Consider the following 17,654-nt stretch of genomic DNA (forward strand, 5'->3'; position numbering starts at 1 on the left):
TACAAAAATATAAAAATGCGATTTTCTCGAAAATCAGCGAACTTTGAGTACTTCTGAGCATCAGAAAGTTTTATGTGATCGTAATAGAAGCAATATAAAGCAATAAAAGTTTCCTGAAAGCTTTAATAAAGAAAATAAAAAAAATGTCATTTTATGGAGAAAATTTGTGGCGCCATCTAGCGGCGAAACTGCGAACTAAAATGAAAAAACGTATGTCCGTACACGCGTTAAGGAAAAATATAAAAAGTAATATTTCGCAACTTTCACGACGTAGTATGCTTCTTCAGACTTTTTAAAGCAGTGTTTGCTGAATAAGTTATTCATTGTTTTGCCTATTAAGCCCAGAAAATCAATTTTTATTTGACCCCCTTACTGCGTGTTCGGACATACGTTTTTTCATTTTAGTTCGCAGTTTCGCCGCTAGATGGCGCCACAAATTTTATCCATAAAATGACATATTTTTTATTTTCCTTATTAAAGCTTTCAGGAACTTTTATGGCTTTATGTTGCTTTTAATGCGATCGCATAACACTTTCTGAGCCTCAGAAGTACTCAAAGTTCGCTAATTTTCGAGAAAATCGTATTTTTATATTTTCTAGTTCCAACTTTCACCGCTAGATGGACGCCAATTTTTTAGTCCATTTTTTGGCCTATATTTTTATTTTCTTTTCTAGTGCTCTGAGGAGGTTCTTGTGACAATATATAGGTTCTAGAGAGGTAACAGAACAATTTCTGACCCTCAGAAATACGTAAAATTGCCTAATTTCAGAGAAAATAGAAATTTTAGTTTTTCGTGGTTCCGCCGCTCGCCGCTAGATGGCGTCACCTGTACCGTTTTCGACCAAATTCGACAAAAATTGATTTTCTGGCTTTATTAGGCATCAAAACGCATCAAATCCTAATAGAAATTTGTTTCTAAATGTCTCAGGATCCATACTACGTCGACAAAGTGCCGAAATATTGCACTTTGTATGCGCAGTAAAATTGACATAGGCAGTTCATGTACGTATAGGAATGCAAACACAAAATAATTACTCATTATTCGAACATTATTTATGAACTTTTATGATCGAACCATGTAAATAATGCATTGCTGACCATTCTTCAATCATAAACGTGCACAAAATATATCCACAAAACGTGTAATTAATTATTCAAAATGACCTCGTGTATATCGCTTGTCACCGTGGCTGGTCTAGGTTATTAGTTATTAACAAATTAATTTTATTAAAAGTCTGAGCAAATATGATACGAGAAAGTAGCTGAGAAAGTAACTGAACATTCTTTAATAATAAAAGTGCATAGACTGTGATCAGAAAGTGAGTAATTAATTTGTCTAATTAGCTTGTTTTCTGTCTTTCGAATCGCCATCTAGCGGCAGAAACTTAGAACTATTTAAAATGCAGTTTCAAAAGTGTGTAGTTCACCCTGTTCGCCGGAGAGATGGCGCCATTTGTTCCATTAAAAAAAAAAAGATAATTAATTATGATTTCATCGATTAATGTTCTATACATTTATGACATATATTTATTAATATTAACTTTATACTGTCTGCAATATATTCAGTGTGTCCGAAAGTGCAGATATATTTTTCTTCATAATGCATTGCAATATACATTTTATTGTACGAAACACTTTTCGAGTAATTTCCTATGTTTCCATATTATTATAACCATATTATTAGTACCAGTCACAGATATCTTTAGTCAACAGTACAGTGACAATAATTTGCATGTACATTGACAGAGGGCGATAAGAGTGACTTCAGCGACAACGACGAAACACCTCCTCGTGATTTCTGGTTTTCTAGTAATGTCCGGCTTTTAGCGACCGCCGTTGCTACCGCGGCGTCGTGGTTTTAGCAACAGTGTTTCAATTCGTATAAAAAGTAGCATGCATAAAAACGTACGGAACACGGAAATTTTCAATGTCGTGAATCGAGGAAAAGATGCATGACTCCCGACGACCGTAAAGACGTGGACCTCGAACGTCACGACATATTCGGAGGAGGATTCCCGCGCGAATCATGCGCAGGAATGTATCTACCTAATTCGGGTACCGACGCTACCAACGTGAAAATATGCAAATCCACATTCCGCCTAGAAGAGAGAAGGTAATCTCAAAATTCGCTTCGACCGTACGGCTACTCCAGTAAAGTATTCATGCATATGAATTTCAATACGTAAATAATGATTTTATCATAGGAATCTCCAGTTTATAAGACACGTTTCACGTCTAGTACGGTCCTGCAGGGAAGATATATCTCGCACGCAACTCCCGTGCGGTTCCTGCTACCCTGATCATGAGAATCTCCAAAAGAGTCTACCTCAACGGCATTTGGTCGTCCAGTATTATCTTGTATGCATATTGTTTCACTATCTCTCCGTATCTTTTTAACCTTTGAGGAACCTCAGTCATATTTCGTAACGGTGTGTCCGGAGGTATTTGTGCAACTTACGCTTTGGAAATGGCTGCCTTTAAATTATTTGCAGATATAATCTGCAAGATAACCGTACAAGGAAGAGACAGTTCAGATACGTATGTATGTTTAATACATAGAATATATGAGTACAATAGAATGACTCTGTGTTTTCAGAAAGTGATTCTGAGTGAAGATGATTTTCAATTTACCACTGCAGCTTTTCTGCTTGCGTCATCAATCCCGCATAGTGTCCTCAATATTTTTAATTAATTTATCAATGCATTTGAAGCAGTCTTGCAGGTTCTTGAGATCAATTTCGCACACCTAATAAGGACGCGTGGTTAATCAGTGTTTAGAATACATAATAAGTTTAATATAAAAAGAATACCCTTTTGGTGAAATCCGTTTTAAGTTTTTTATCCTTTAACATCATGGTTTCACCTGTTCTGAGGTTTTGAAACGTCTTCAGCCGTAAGAGGCCTAATTTTTTTTGAAACTGTTTTATGTCTCCATCATAAATTGTTTCCAATTCATGAAGTTTGCCGTGTAGCTTTCGTTGTCTTTTTCCTAACTTATCCACTTTCTTTGTGAACTCTCTTATGTCCTTATAAGCTTGCCAATAGTCCCTTCTCATTCGAAATCTAAACTCTTCTTTTATCTGTACACAGTAATAAACTATTATTTGACCAGTTGTTTGTTTTCAGTAGGGCAGAAGGAATCAGTAGATCTAGGAATATTAGGGGTATAGGGGTTTAAAAATATAGGGTCTTGGGGATATTGGGATATAGGAGTAGTGTATGAATTTTGAAATATAGGGTTTTAGGGATGTAGGGACTGTAGGAAGTTAGAATTTACAGAACTAGAGATTTAGGTGTATAGGAATCTTGGAATGTAGAGATCTAGGGATATTAGAATTTAGAGAACTAGAGATTTAGGTGCATAGAAATCTTGGAATATAGAGATCTAGGGATATTAGAATTTACAGAGCTAGAGATCTAGGGAAATTAGAATTTACAGAGCTAGAGATCTAGGGAAATTAGAATTTACAGAAGTAGAGATCTAGGTGTATAGGAATCTTGGAATGTAGAAATCTAGGGATATTAAAATTTACAGAGCTAGAGATCTAGGGAAATTAAAATTTACAGAACTAGAGATCTAGGTGTATAGGAATTTTGGAATGTAGAGATCTAAGGATATTAGAATTTACAGAGCTAATAATTTAGGGATCTAGATGTATAGTAATGTTGGAATATAAAGATTTAGAAGTATTCTAATCTATCTCCAAATGAAGACTATAATAATATAGTCATTCTTCTTCTTCTTCTTCTAATTAATAACTAGAAAGGTTTTTCAACAGAATATTAAAATTGCAGTTTTTCCTACACCTATACATGTTGCAGTTGAAAAGAAATTTATATACTTTCAATCTAAAATAGATTAATATTTTTTGTTATCTTAAGCAGCATAAATCCTTCCTTCCACAATGACAAATACAGAAGTACAGAGTTGGAATATTAAGGTAACTGTGTAAACGACCAGAGTAACTGTACAAACGTTGTAATTACCTTAGCAAGTTCAATTTGTACTCTTGTTCTATATTCTAACTCCATGTTTGGATACTTATTGAGTGTTCTATTGACTCTCGATCGATTCCTTTGTATCCACGACGCGACCTTCTCGTCTATAGTTTCCTCTCCGTAATCAATCATGAACGATAGTTCTTCGTTAACGTTATCAGCTACTCGCGCTATTACCTCGCCGCTCCAATATAACACACGATCTTTTTCCTGCAACAAATGATCCCATGTGTTTGGCAAACGTCCGACGGCTTGTCCCATTGTTGCTGCTCGAATCCGCCAAAATGCAAACACGACCGATGATCTATAGTTTCGACGCCATCTGCTTAAGAATCATGTAAACAGAGTCGCCAACGATGATGTATTTGCCTGTCTCGTACGCTTTCGACTCGCATCGCTTTAATCGAAACACAGAGGTAAGTAATAAACGCGCTGTTTATCCGGTTTCGCAAAACGATTAATTTATTTTCTCCCGTATTTTTGTTCGCGACAGTAAACAGATCAAAGTGTGCTTGGCGTTCCTGTGTGCGTCGAACATTTTGCTGATAGCAAAAGACTGTATTGCGTTTCGTGGAACTGAGCTGTTCCACGAAACTGCTACATACGTGCTTCTGAATATTTTTCAATGCGATTTGCGACGTTTTAATATACACAGCTACTGAAATATTGTGCACCAGTCGATCACAGCTGTAATTGCATAGGTTTTTAATTTCTTTACGGTGTAGTTTATAAAGTGTCTACGGTGAGATTTTATAATGAGTTCCTTTAAGACCATTCTACAACCTTGACGTTAAATTATAACCTAAAAAATATAAGTAAAACATTTCATAATATTTATAATGAATTTTATAAAATTTAATTTGTTATTTTTATTTACCATAAGTTGAAAGAATAATGTTCTACTTAAAGTTCATTTTTCAGTGTCGCTTGGAAAAGTGAGGGTACTTTTTTATCTGACTTTTTGCTCCATATTGTTTGTCAGCGTGTAAGCATATAAACGTGGACGGATAATGGTAGCAAAGTTTGCCGTGATTCGCCACAAAAGGTTGATTCTTCGCGAAGTGTCCGTCAGGATTACATTGAGCGTGATTTCACGGTATCAGACGTGGAAAAAGGAACTAGAGCGGATATCCGTCCGTCTCGAAAGTCCGCGAAATTCAATCGGCACAGTGCTCGTGTCGGGGTGTCAATTCAAAGCAACGTAATCTCCGTTCAACCCGACCAATAATCGGCTTATTGATTTCGATTCGACGCTAAAGCGTTGTTCACAACGACGCGGTTTAATTGTTATTCGACATTATTTACTTGTTTGATTTTTCTTTATTTTAATTTTCAACTGTCTCGCGTTTTGATTTGTACAATTTTATATTTATATTGGTTTCATGTATTTTATGCACTTTATGCATTTTATATAGTTTAGGAAATTTATATCTTTTATATTATGGTATTATAATTATTATTTATATAATTCATTTAATTTAGTTAATTTATTTAATTTTTTTAGTTCATTTCGTTTGTTTAATTTATTTAATTTATTGAATTTATTTAATTCATTTAATTCACTTAATTTATTTAGTTTGTTTAGTTTGTTTAGTTTGTTTAGTTTGTTTAGTTTATTTAGTTTATTTAGTTTATTTAGTTTATTTAGTTTATTTAATTCACTTAATTTTTATAATTCATTTAATTTATTTCATTTATTTATTTTATTGAATTAATTTAATTTATGTAATTCATATAACTCATATAACTTATATAATAGACATATTATAGCAATCATTAAATGTCTCATTTATAGCAAAAGTAAAATAATATTTTTTAATCGCACAAGTTTAACAACAACAATGAAAATTAAATTTTCTAAAAAATTAAAATTATCAAATCTTCATCACAAACACATTAAATGATATTCAAAGAACAAATTTTATACCTAAAAATATTGCAAATTAAAAATTAATTTTTCATATATGTATTAAAATTTGTAATATTTATATTTTGATTTATAAAGTTACTAGTAACATTCATCAATATTTGTTGTGTATTTTAAATATTCTTTTCTCTTTTCGTTATTGCAGGAATATTGAAATATTTGTTGAAGCATGCTGCGCTGAAAAATTATTTTAACGATTTTCACAGCGTAGAAATTTCTACTTCGACGGATTTTATTAGAAAAAAATTTAATTACAAATACTTCATAGAGAGAATATTTATTTTTTTGAAGGGTTCATTGATTGTTTATAATATATATTGAACAATCTTTTTTGTATCGTGTTTCACAAAATGTATGTGCTTTTCAGGAGATAAAACATTTTTAATATCAAACCTTTTGTGTTGTTAAAATATTAATAAAGTATTTATTTTATGTTTTTCCATTTTCTTCGTTTCCATATTTAATATTCAGTGATTTCTAAATTTTACTGTTATTTTCTCAATTATGTTGGATGAAGTTATGGTAAGTTAATTTTTTACATAATTTTATTATTTAAAAATATAGAACTTACAATTTGATTCTTTTGTATAAAATTATTAATTATAACAGTTATTATACTAATAATTACTCAAATATCGAATAAAAAGTTAACATATTTATTATAATAGTAATTAGATTATAAGAGTAATTATAATAATAATCATGTTAATTGTAGTAGTAATCAGAACATAGCAATAATTACATTAATTACAATAGTAATTACACCAATAATTACTTTAGCATCGAGTGTAAAATGAACATGTATATTAAGCAATAATTATCATAATAATAATAATACTAATTATAATTACTTAAATATTGAATGACATGTATCGTAATAGTAACTACATTACAATAGTAATTAATATTATTAATCATATCAGTATAATAACAAATATGTCAGTAATCACTTCAGTATCGAGTTAAGTACAGTAATTAGATATAAAGAAAGGTGTGAACGTAACTTAAAGCCGTCCCTGACCGCCACCGTTATCGTATCCGATGCTTCATTGACCACATCCTAACCTACATCAGGTGTGCGTCACACCGGATTGCGTGTGCACCTGAATACGTGTAAATCCACTCTACTCGCACCTACATGTACACATACATATACAGGCGGAAGTGTAGTTCGTTACACGGCACGTGTTGTCCCGTGACGACGACACGTACCCTGGACGAGATTGCTACTCTTAGTCACTCGCTTTACCCCTCTGTAAATAAGGGTGCTTCGGGGAAAAACGCTTTATCGCGGGAAATCCGGATAACGGTAATCCGCGCGACTCTATATTTTCATGAGAGTTAATGGAAAAAATAGAAACCGTACTTGACGCTCTTTTTCTCTACCACAGTTATCCCCTTAGACATTTTTTAGTTGAAAATGACACTTTATTTCATTTATCTTAAGCTTCCTGCTTATTTAACTGTTTATCCACCATATTTATTATAGTACTGTTATTTATTCATTCAATTTTAGTTGAAATATGATGTGAACAAATGTTACTTGTTCAATCATTAAGATTGTTCATATCTATCACTACTAATTACTGCATTTAAATAATTATCAAACACAGTTTAATATTTAATATTATTATCATTATTATTTTATACATTGCTCCTTACTAGAAACTTAATTTTTTATATTAATCAAGCATATCATTAATTAATTGTATTAATGACATGTACAAATGTTGCTTGTTCAATCATTAAGATTGTTTATATCTATTACTACTAATTACTGCATTTAAATAATTATCAAACACAGAATTCTTATATTTCATATTATTATCATTATTATTTTATACATTATTCGTTACTAGAAATTTAATTTTTTATATTTATTAATTATATTAATGGCATGTACAGATGTTGCTTGTTCAATCATTAAGATTGTTTATATCTATTACTACTAATTACTGCATTTAAATAATTATCAAACACAGAATTCTTATATTTAATATTATTATCATTATTATTTTATACATTATTCGTTACTAGAAATTTAATTTTTTATATTTATTAATTATATTAATGGCATGTACAGATGTTGCTTGTTCAATCATTAAGATTGTTCATATCTATCACTACTAATTACTGCATTTAAATAATTATAATTCTGTGATTATGATAATTATTATATGACACGTCAGTATCATAAAATAGCACAGTACATCCACTTACAGTTCAGAGTTTTCAGAAAATGGCTACCTAAATTCTTTACTAACATACCAAATACAAAATGGCTGATTCATACACAGACCCTTTAAAACACAAAATTTTAAGTAAATCTATCATTTTGTTAATTCAAGCCCCGCAAAGTAAGTGCTTTTAAAACAGTTACCAAATCTTGCCAAATGATAACCCATCGAAGAAAATTGATTTAATCCAATAAACCTCCTCGTATCTTTTCTCACCAAACATTAAACTTATCCTTTAAATTCTCTGCGTGAAATATCACCGAAGATTCGATCGACTACTTCCGCAGAAGTTTCCAACTAAAATTTGTAAGAGAAGCAAAAAGAAAACGTCGAAGTTGGCAAAACTCTCGGTAAGTTCGAAAAAGATCGATCTTAACTCATCAAAGGATTAATCAGTGTATCAGATCGGTTGAACGTCTTAATATTTCAGTTGATGCGATCTACATCTTTCCTGCTCCCTATGGAGCTGTTAATCTTACGGTTTTAGGTGTCTGAATACTAGCGGAATGCGTTATCAAGCTCGTGTGATGGCTGTATCCGCAGACGAGCTAATTAAGCCAGTCCAATTATATATCTGTTGCAAAGACACGGTTACATCTTCCCTCCGTGAAATCCTCTTACACGAGATGCGTTATCAGTGCACGTTTAAGAGGCTTTAGGCTACTGATTGAATTTTTAAATCTGCCGAGATTTCAATTAGGAACGGACCCTCGTTCAGTGATCGAATTACGCTGTTCTTTGGACCAAGTGTTTCTGATGGAATACCGTATGAAATTCAGAGATTTGGAACTTTTAGATATGGGGATTTCGAATTTTTTTGGAATTTTTAGATTTTTCGGATTTTGGAAGTTTAACGACCAGGGAGTTTAAGTTTAGGAGTTTTGTAAGTTGGGAGGTTTGAATTTAGGGTTTTCAAATTTGGGTGTCTTGCAAGCTAGGAGGTTCTACTTTGAGGTTTTTCAAATTTGGGACGTTTGGAATTTGAGAAGTTTGACTATAGAATTTTCTGAATTTGAGACTTTTGGGACCTGACAAGCTTAATTCTGGCATTTTCTAGATTTGGGACTTTTGGTACTCAGAAAGATTGACTTTGAGATATTTCAAATTTGGGACTTTTGGTACTTAGGAAGATTGACTTTGAGATATTTCAAATTTGGGACTTTTGGTACTTAGGAAGATTGACTTTGAGATATTTCAAATTTGGGACTTTTGGAACTTAACAAGTTTGACTCTGAGATTTGTTAAATTTGGGGCTTTTGTTACTTGACAGGATTGACTCTGAGATTTGTTAAATTTGGGACTTTAGGTACTTGGCAAATTTTACTCTGAGATTTGTCAAGTTTGTGACTTAAGGTACTTGATAAGATTAACTTTGAGATATTTTCAATTTGGGACTTTTGGAACTTGACAAGTTCAACTTTGTGATTTCTCCAATTTGGAACTTTTGGTACTTAGAAAGTTTGACTTTAAGATTAGTCAAGTTTGGGACTTGTACCTGCCAATTTTGACTTTAAGATTAGTCAAGTTTGGGACTTATGGTACTTGATAAGTTTAACTTTGAGATTTTTCAAATTTGGGACTTTTGTTACTTGACAAGATTGACTCTGAGATTTGTTAAATTTGGGACTTTAGGTACTTGGCAAGTTTGACTCTGAAATTTGTCAAGTTTGGGACTTATGGTACTTGACAAGGTTAACTTTGAGATATTTCAAATTTGGGACTTTTGGAATTTAACAAGTTTGACTTTGTGATTTTTCTAATTTGGGACTTTTGGTACTTAGAAAGTTTGACTTTAAGATTAGTCAAGTTTGGGACTTGTACCTGCCAATTTTGACTTTAAGATTAGTCAAGTTTGGGACTTATGGTACTTGATAAGTTTAACTTTGAGATTTTTCAAATTTGGGACTTTTGTTACTTGACAAGATTGACTCTGAGATTTGTTAAATTTGGGACTTATGGTACTTAATAAGTTTGACTTTGAGATTTTTCAAATTTGGGTCTTATGAAATTTCAGAAATTTACATCCCCTAGAATCTTTCTCATATGCGACTTTTGAACTTGAGAAGTTTAAAACTCTGAGCTCTTGCAAATCTGGGACTCTTAGGACTTATAGACTTGTAAAAACTTGTGACTAATGGGACTTTTCGAACTTGGTATTTATGGAACTTTGTTAATTTGGATCTTTCAAACTTATCGAACTTTAGACTTATGGAACTTTGCAAAGTGACTCTGCCACTTATCAATCTTGGGACTTATCAAATTTAGGACTTATAGTTCTATGGAAATTTGGGATTCTGTATTTTCCAAACCTTGGGACAGTGAAATTTCTCAAACTTGGAATTTTTAAATTTATCAAACTTATGATTTATGGAAGTTTGGAAATTTGGGACTCAACAATTTTTTAAATATGGGACTTATGGACCCTTAAAAACTTGGGCCTTACATTTTTGAAAGTTGGGTTTTTTGAAACTTCAGAAACTTATGACAGTGAGAATTTTTAATTTTAAGACTTATTGAACTTCTGAAACTTGGACCTCTGCAAGACTTGGGACCTATAGAATTGTTGAATCTTGGAATTTTTAGATTTTTAAAATCTGGGACTTATGAAGCTATTGAACTTTGACACTTTCTGATAAACATAAGCAGGTAATATGAAGACTTGTAACTGTGAAGTTCTACGAATATGAAACTACGGGATTTTGTAAAATAAATCATTCTAAATTTGAAGGTCCCTAAAAATGAGCATATTTGAAATCTATCTCTAAACAATCCATAATTCCTAATAAACATACCTCTTCAATGAAGCCAATCTGTTCTCCAAGTAATCAAACCACACTTAATTCTGAAATATTCCAAACTGTACGTACATAAATCAACGCAAAAATAATAAAAAATATAAAGTGCTCTAAATCCTAAAATAGGTACTAGTATCCGTTTAGCTCCCTGAGTGTTAACCAACAAAAAATATAAAAAAATAGGTGCAACGATTCGAAAGAAACGAGTATCATTTTAGCCAGGTAGTTTCGCGAAAGGCCAAACGGTGGATTCTAAAGCGGACCTATTTTCTATAGATGGTTCGTCAGCGACACATTTAACGATTAACAGCGACTGACGTTTAACCGTGGGTAGAAACACGTGAAAATTTCTATAGACCGGTACACACATGGTGTCGTTCGCTTTACGGCATCGTTCGAGCGACAAATTCTACTAAAAATAACCCTTTGCGCTCTGTTACCACCTGACTATTCGTGCGTGCGAAAGGTGGCCTCGAACCGCCATGCCATGGCACAAGCTTCCTTTGATGTGTAGACGATTGGAAGTCTCGGTGCTTGCGAATTATCTAGGCTCACATTCTATGGTAACCGTAATGTTTTTACAACATGACCTACCTCCACGTCCTCTCAAATCTCTTGACCGATTTTATTGTTGCGCCACTTGTTTTCGATGCTGTGACCGAATTCGTTCAGGAATTTTTTGAGGATAACTTCTTAAAACTGTTGTTATAAAGCTATTGTGGTGAATTGCTTTGGGTGATTGCGTAATTTGGATAATTTACGTAAATTTCGTAAAACTATTACAATAAATTGCTTTGGATAATTTGAAACTATCGTAACAAATTATTATATGATAATAAATTATTTCGAATAATTTCATGAAACTATTGTTGTATAATACAACGTAGAATACAACGTATTATGTAATGTTGCTGTTATTATTTAAAAGTTTGTGGCTGCTTTATTTTATGGAGATTGGTAGAATGACTCCGAGATTGAAAATCCGATTTTGAATTTTCCCGCCAATTACCTTAAACTATATACTGCGTTGTGTGGACTAAATATTATCATGTATTACGGTTTAATTGTATATTATTTCGTAATTATTAACTTTGTACGATTATTATAAATGAAGGATGTTTACTAACAGCCTTGAATGTAGCCTTGAAGGTTAAACACATGCGCAGTCGATGACGCAAAGAGATGCGCAGTCGACGATGGAAAGAGATGCGCAGTCGACAATGGGAAATAAACATGCGCAGTAAATGGTGGAAAGTGACTAACTTGTGCAGTAAAGTTTATAAGATAAATACACTAAAATGTAATGCGTAAACTCTATCAAAATTATGAGTATAATTCTTGTGCATTATTTATTATTTTGTATATGTATTATCATTAATTTCGCATAAATCTTGTTTAAGTTTCTATTAAAATTCATCATTGAATATTTAATAATTATTTAATAAATTGTTTTTTTTTGTTCGGTTTTGACAGGATTAATGATTAGGTAGTTATTGTTTAGTTAACAAATTATTATTTGTTTACTTATTTGGTTGTGAAAAGGTTAATCAAGTGTTTAAGGATTACTAAATACATTTAACAAAATATTCGTTTATTTGTCGAATAATTATTAATAATCTCTCAATGTTGGAATAATTTATTAAATAATTATTCACAATTATTTCTACAATAATTTTCACAAAAATTATTCACAAATTTAATACAAATTTTAAAAGGAAGTTTTACTAGTCATCCTAGATTAACAAAATATAGTAAAATTATTAAAGAAGATTAACAAATTATATTACGGCTATGAAAATGTGACAAGACTATGAAACTAGATTAACAAAATATATTAAGATTATGAAACTATATTAACAAAATATGTTAAGATTATGAAATTAGATTAACAAAATCTATTAAGATTATTAAACTAGATTAACAAAATATATTAAATTTATTAAACTAGATTAACAAAAAATATTAAAATTATGAAACTAGATTAACAAAATGTATTAAGATCATTAAACAAGATTATCAAAATATATTAAGATTACGAAACCACATTAAAAACCCTAGTACCAGAGAAGCAATATTATCGATTACCCGTTCAAATGTGAACAATATTCAGAATTACGCGTAACGAAGCCCCGCAAGCGTGTAATGCTTCATTACGCGCTATGACGCCATGAAATTAATTAATAAAATTCCGCCTGTCGAGTTTCATCCGTGCACCTATTATCGCTTCGTTCTGAAGTATTTAATCGAAATCAATCAAAATACACGCAAGCTTCGTTGTGACAGTTAAATAGCCGATCGAATGAACATGTATAAACAGATAAAAAGCTCAGATCAAAATCAAATTTACAATGAATAATTTCAGAGAAATTGCTCTGTACTGTTCTCGTCTGTTTGTTAACGTTAAAATAATATTTATTGAAACATTGTTTTCTTTGGAATAATTTTATAACGTTGGATTTTTTTAGCAAACGTGTGCTGCGATTTAGGGATGTGAAACGAAACGTAAAAGTAATATTAACTCAAAATGCAATTTTAACTTTAAAATTTCATAAAAGCAATTGTACAAATTTTGTATTAATATTATAATTTTGTTGTTGCAGAAATTATAATATTTATTAAACCTTGTTTTACACGTTTTCATATTCACATGTGTACACGCTATAGATTTTCCATTAGCCACCTTCCGGCACTTTTGACAATTTTTCTAGGGGTTTTGACCCATTTTGAGAAAGTTTGGTTCTCTGACAAAAAGTCGTATCTAGCAAGGTTTGGCTTGTATGTATATAGGTAGTGATGGGTTTAATACATGAGTAGTAGTGATAGATTTTATACATAAGTAGTAGTGATGGGTTTTATACATGAGTGGTAGTGATGGGTTTAATACATGAGTAGTAGTGACGGGTTTAATACACGAGTGGTAGTAATGGGTTTAATACAAAAAAAATTAAAATGATAACTATTTGTTCAAACGACTGTCATTTTACTTTCTCCCGTTCTATTACTCTCCTACTGTATAACAAGGTTATACATACTTGCTATACTGTATGTATAACCTTGAACTTCCAGACCTTAGACTTTTCTAACTTCCCAATTTTTTACATTAAAATTTGTAATAAATAAATATTCGCAACAGAATTCGACAGTTGCTTGATTTCAACCCTTTGCACTCATAAGTATTTTTGCTGCTAGTAAAGAGTAACTCTTAAACTTTCTACTTGAACAATTTGATCAAATTTTTGAAGCTATCACTCTTCTATTATTGTTTTATTATTATGTCCTTCGCTATGTTTACACATTCTACCCTACAAATTCAGTTAAAAAATACTTATGTATTGTATTAAACCGAACGGTGACTCACCTTCCAAAGATTCTGAAACCGTCTAAAACTCGCGAGAACTTACGAGCGCCAATTTGTTCGAAGTAATTACCAGCCCATCACTAATCGCGGCGGCAAGGGTTCGCCAACACGGGACGGTTCATTTGCTGGCCACTTTGTTTTCCAACGGGTGAAGGAAAAGAGGGGTGGTTCGGAGGCTTTCGGCAGCAAAATGTCGTTCATTATGTTTACAAGCGGTTACCTTTCGTGTTGTCACAGAGAAAGGAGGCAGTCTTCAGCCATCCGATTAGAGGCTCGGTTCGCGTAGCTAACGGTGCTCGTTTCATAGCGATCGAATCTTTCCACATGGCGGATCAAAACGACGATGCTTCGCCGAATCGACCTGGCCAACGAACACGGGCCATCTGACACGAAAAGAGGCATCGCTTCCGGTTCTGTTCGCCGAGCCAGCCAAAAAGAATTAACCGGATAACGTATGTTACTCGTTCAGGCATTAAACCCGCTTGAATTCGTCGCCATTTCGATCGAGTTCGATGTCTTCATCTGCTTTTGCGGATCGTCTTATTTCGGAATGAACTTAACCTTGCGTCGTATAATTTATTTGTCTGATGCGTTAGTTAAAGTATTTGTAGTTCGATGTCTTCTTCATCTACTTCTGCGGATTCTTCTTCATTTCTTAGAGTATTTTATATCCAGCGATACTTGACTATACAAGTTATAGTTGAGCCTAAATTTCAAGATGGAGAGTACTAAAAATTTGAGCAAGGTCACATTTGAGTTGAGAGTACGATAGGAGTGAGACTTGTCAAAGTGCAAGGGGTACTACTGGGTTTATGGACAAAATGGAGGATCGTCAAAATAGCGGATTTTGGATTTCTTAATTTTAATTGAGAACATTGTTAAGAAGCTCAAATTCGCTGTAAGTTCTACAATATTTAAATTCTTGCATTCAAAAATATGCAAGCTTTTAAATTTTCTAATTCTAAAATTCTCGTAATCTTAATTTCGCGTGTGCCTAAATTTCCGTATTCTTAATTTCCCGTACTCTTCATTTCCCGTACTCTTAATTTCCCGTATTGCTAATGTTTCGTATACTTAATGTCCCGTATACGTAATTTCCTGTATTCCTAAAGTCCTATATTTCTAATTTAGCAAGTTTCTAACGTATCAAATTTCTAAATTTTCATATTCCTAATTTACCAAATTTCTGAATTTCCAAATTCCTAATTTACCAAATTTTTAATCTTCCAAATTCTTAATTTACTAATTTTTTGAATTTTCAAATTTCTAATTTTCCAAATTTCTAAATTTCCAAATTTTTAAATTTCTAAATTTCTAAATTCCCAAATTCCCAAATTCCCAAATTCCCAAATTCCCAAATTCCCAAATTCCCAAATTCTCAAATTCCCTAATTCCAAATTTTCCAAATTCCCATATTCCAAAATTCCTAAATTCCCAAATTCCCAAATTCCCAAATTCCCAAATTCCAGAATTCCAAAATTCCCAATATTCCTAAAATCACCCAAAACTCTCAAAATTCCCAAAATTCCCAAAATTCCAAAATTCCTGAAATTCGCAAAATGCCCGAAATTCCTAAAATACCCAAATTCCCAAAATTTCCCAAAATTTCTGAAATTTCCAAATTCTGAAATTCCAAAATTCCAAATTTCCCAAATTGTCAAATCCCTAAATTTCTAAATTCCCAGTTTCCTAATTACATTTTCAAATTCCCAAATTTTCAAATCTCTAATTTGCTAATTTGCCAAACTCTTCAATTTGTAAATATCTAAACACCCTCCGACTCGTGAAGGAAATTAAGTTACTATCGCAATCATGATTTTCTGCTTACTAGAATAAATCACTACTAGTGACTTTGTCTTTAGTTAACACAACAGCGGTAAACAGTTCGTTACGTACGAGCCAGCAAACAAATGGTAGTGCAAGGTGTTAAGTAACGTCTTCGGGTGAAAGTCCGTATGTAAAGGTGTGGCGAATCAGTGTCCCGATTCAATTACCTTTGAAATCCCTTGTCGTTGGACATTAAAGCCGGAAGTAATCCTAGGGACACGCGGGTACAAGCGGATGCTCTCGGTTCGTAGCATCCCTCTCGGTGCTAAGCTCCGCGGGATTCTCTATGGGGTAACGATAATCGATAGAAAAAGAGCGGCTAAAACGGTAACGTTGCCTTCGCTCGAACGCCTCGTGTCCAGTGTGAACAAAGCGAAAAACGTGTTGGAATGTGGCATTATATCTTTCGTAAATAATGTTGCTTCGTTTCTGTGTCGCATTTAAATGAACGTCGCTCGGTTAGTCGATAAATCGTAAGTTTTCCTTTTGTTCCCTGCGAAACAATGCTAGTTACACTGTTCTCGTTATGAGCTAAAATTACCCTTTTACGGACGAATTAATTTTACTTGAAAATTTTATGTACATTACTGGTCATAATTGTTAATAACTATGTGTTTATTACTGTTTCATTTATAGAATTTATTAGAGAATTTTTTATTTATTATTTATTCATTGTTTATTTATAATTGTTTTAGTTTGATGTTCAAGGTGAAATTTGGAATCCATCTTTGAATATCATCAAAGAACCGTCTATTTAACAAACGATTGGAGAATAGGAGAATTGTAGTTCTAATGAAAACATGGAATGGGAGAATAGTGAAATAGTAGTATAATGAGCAGGCACTAGAGCATTATAGTGAAACAGTGTAGTATAAACAGATAAGTGGTATAACGACATAGTAGAAGCAATGCAACAGTACATATAGTAGGGTAGTTATATTGCTTATCATGATAGTATAGTAATACACTAGTATAGTACTACAGTATTATAGTAGAAGAGCAGTTAGTATAGTTAGTAGCACCTGCAACAGTATGGTAGTATAGTAGTATAATTCTATGGTAGCATAATATAATAGTGTGAAGTACAATATTATAATACGATGGTATAGCAGTATAATAGTGTAGTAGAATAGTAATTCATTAGATGAGTAAAACAGATAGATAGTGAAACACCAAAGAAGCGAAATAGTGAATTAATTATATGGTGCAATAGTAAAATAGTGGAGTAATGGAGTAACAAATTAGTAGAATTGTATAATGGTAGAATGGTAGAATAGTGGTATAAAAGTACAGTGGAATAGTAGTGTAGTAGTATGGTAGTATACTCGAATAGTAGTGTAGTAATATAGTGGAATAGTAATGTAGTAGTGTAGTAGTATAGTAGTATACTGGAATAGTGGTGTGGTAGGACAGTAGTATAGTGAAATAGTAGTGTAGTAGTGTAGAAGTATAGTCGTACAGTGGAATAGTTATATAGTGGAATGGTGGAATAGTGGAATAGTGGAATAGTG

General features: G+C 32.4%; 1 protein-coding gene and 1 long non-coding RNA gene across 3 annotated transcripts; one reads left to right on the top strand and one right to left on the bottom strand.

Moving 5' to 3' along the window:
- Window positions 1–2,336: 2,336 nt before the first annotated feature.
- On the bottom strand, window positions 2,337–4,260 carry LOC100883602 (uncharacterized). 2 transcript variants are annotated; one of them, XM_012293140.2, is made up of 4 exons: window positions 3,988–4,260; window positions 2,811–3,080; window positions 2,632–2,746; window positions 2,337–2,499 (listed from the first exon to the last, which is right to left on the bottom strand). In XM_012293140.2, exons 1-3 carry the CDS (start codon window positions 4,258–4,260, stop codon window positions 2,657–2,659), a joined length of 633 nt encoding a protein of 210 aa, XP_012148530.2. In that variant the 3' UTR covers window positions 2,337–2,499; window positions 2,632–2,656. The 2 variants fall into 2 exon arrangements, with proteins under 2 accessions (XP_012148530.2, XP_003706737.2); XM_003706689.3 differs by lacking the exon at window positions 2,337–2,499 and having other exon boundaries at window positions 2,530–2,746.
- Window positions 2,405–5,471, top strand: LOC143265665 (uncharacterized). The gene is made up of 4 exons (XR_013040350.1): window positions 2,405–2,538; window positions 2,597–4,415; window positions 4,493–4,814; window positions 4,921–5,471. It is a non-coding gene; the product is annotated as an uncharacterized LOC143265665 (long non-coding RNA).
- The last annotated feature ends 12,183 nt before the right edge of the window (window positions 5,472–17,654 follow it).

Source organism: Megachile rotundata, chromosome 13 (genome assembly GCF_050947335.1).
Source record: "Megachile rotundata isolate GNS110a chromosome 13, iyMegRotu1, whole genome shotgun sequence".
NCBI classification, from domain to species: domain Eukaryota; kingdom Metazoa; phylum Arthropoda; class Insecta; order Hymenoptera; family Megachilidae; genus Megachile; species Megachile rotundata.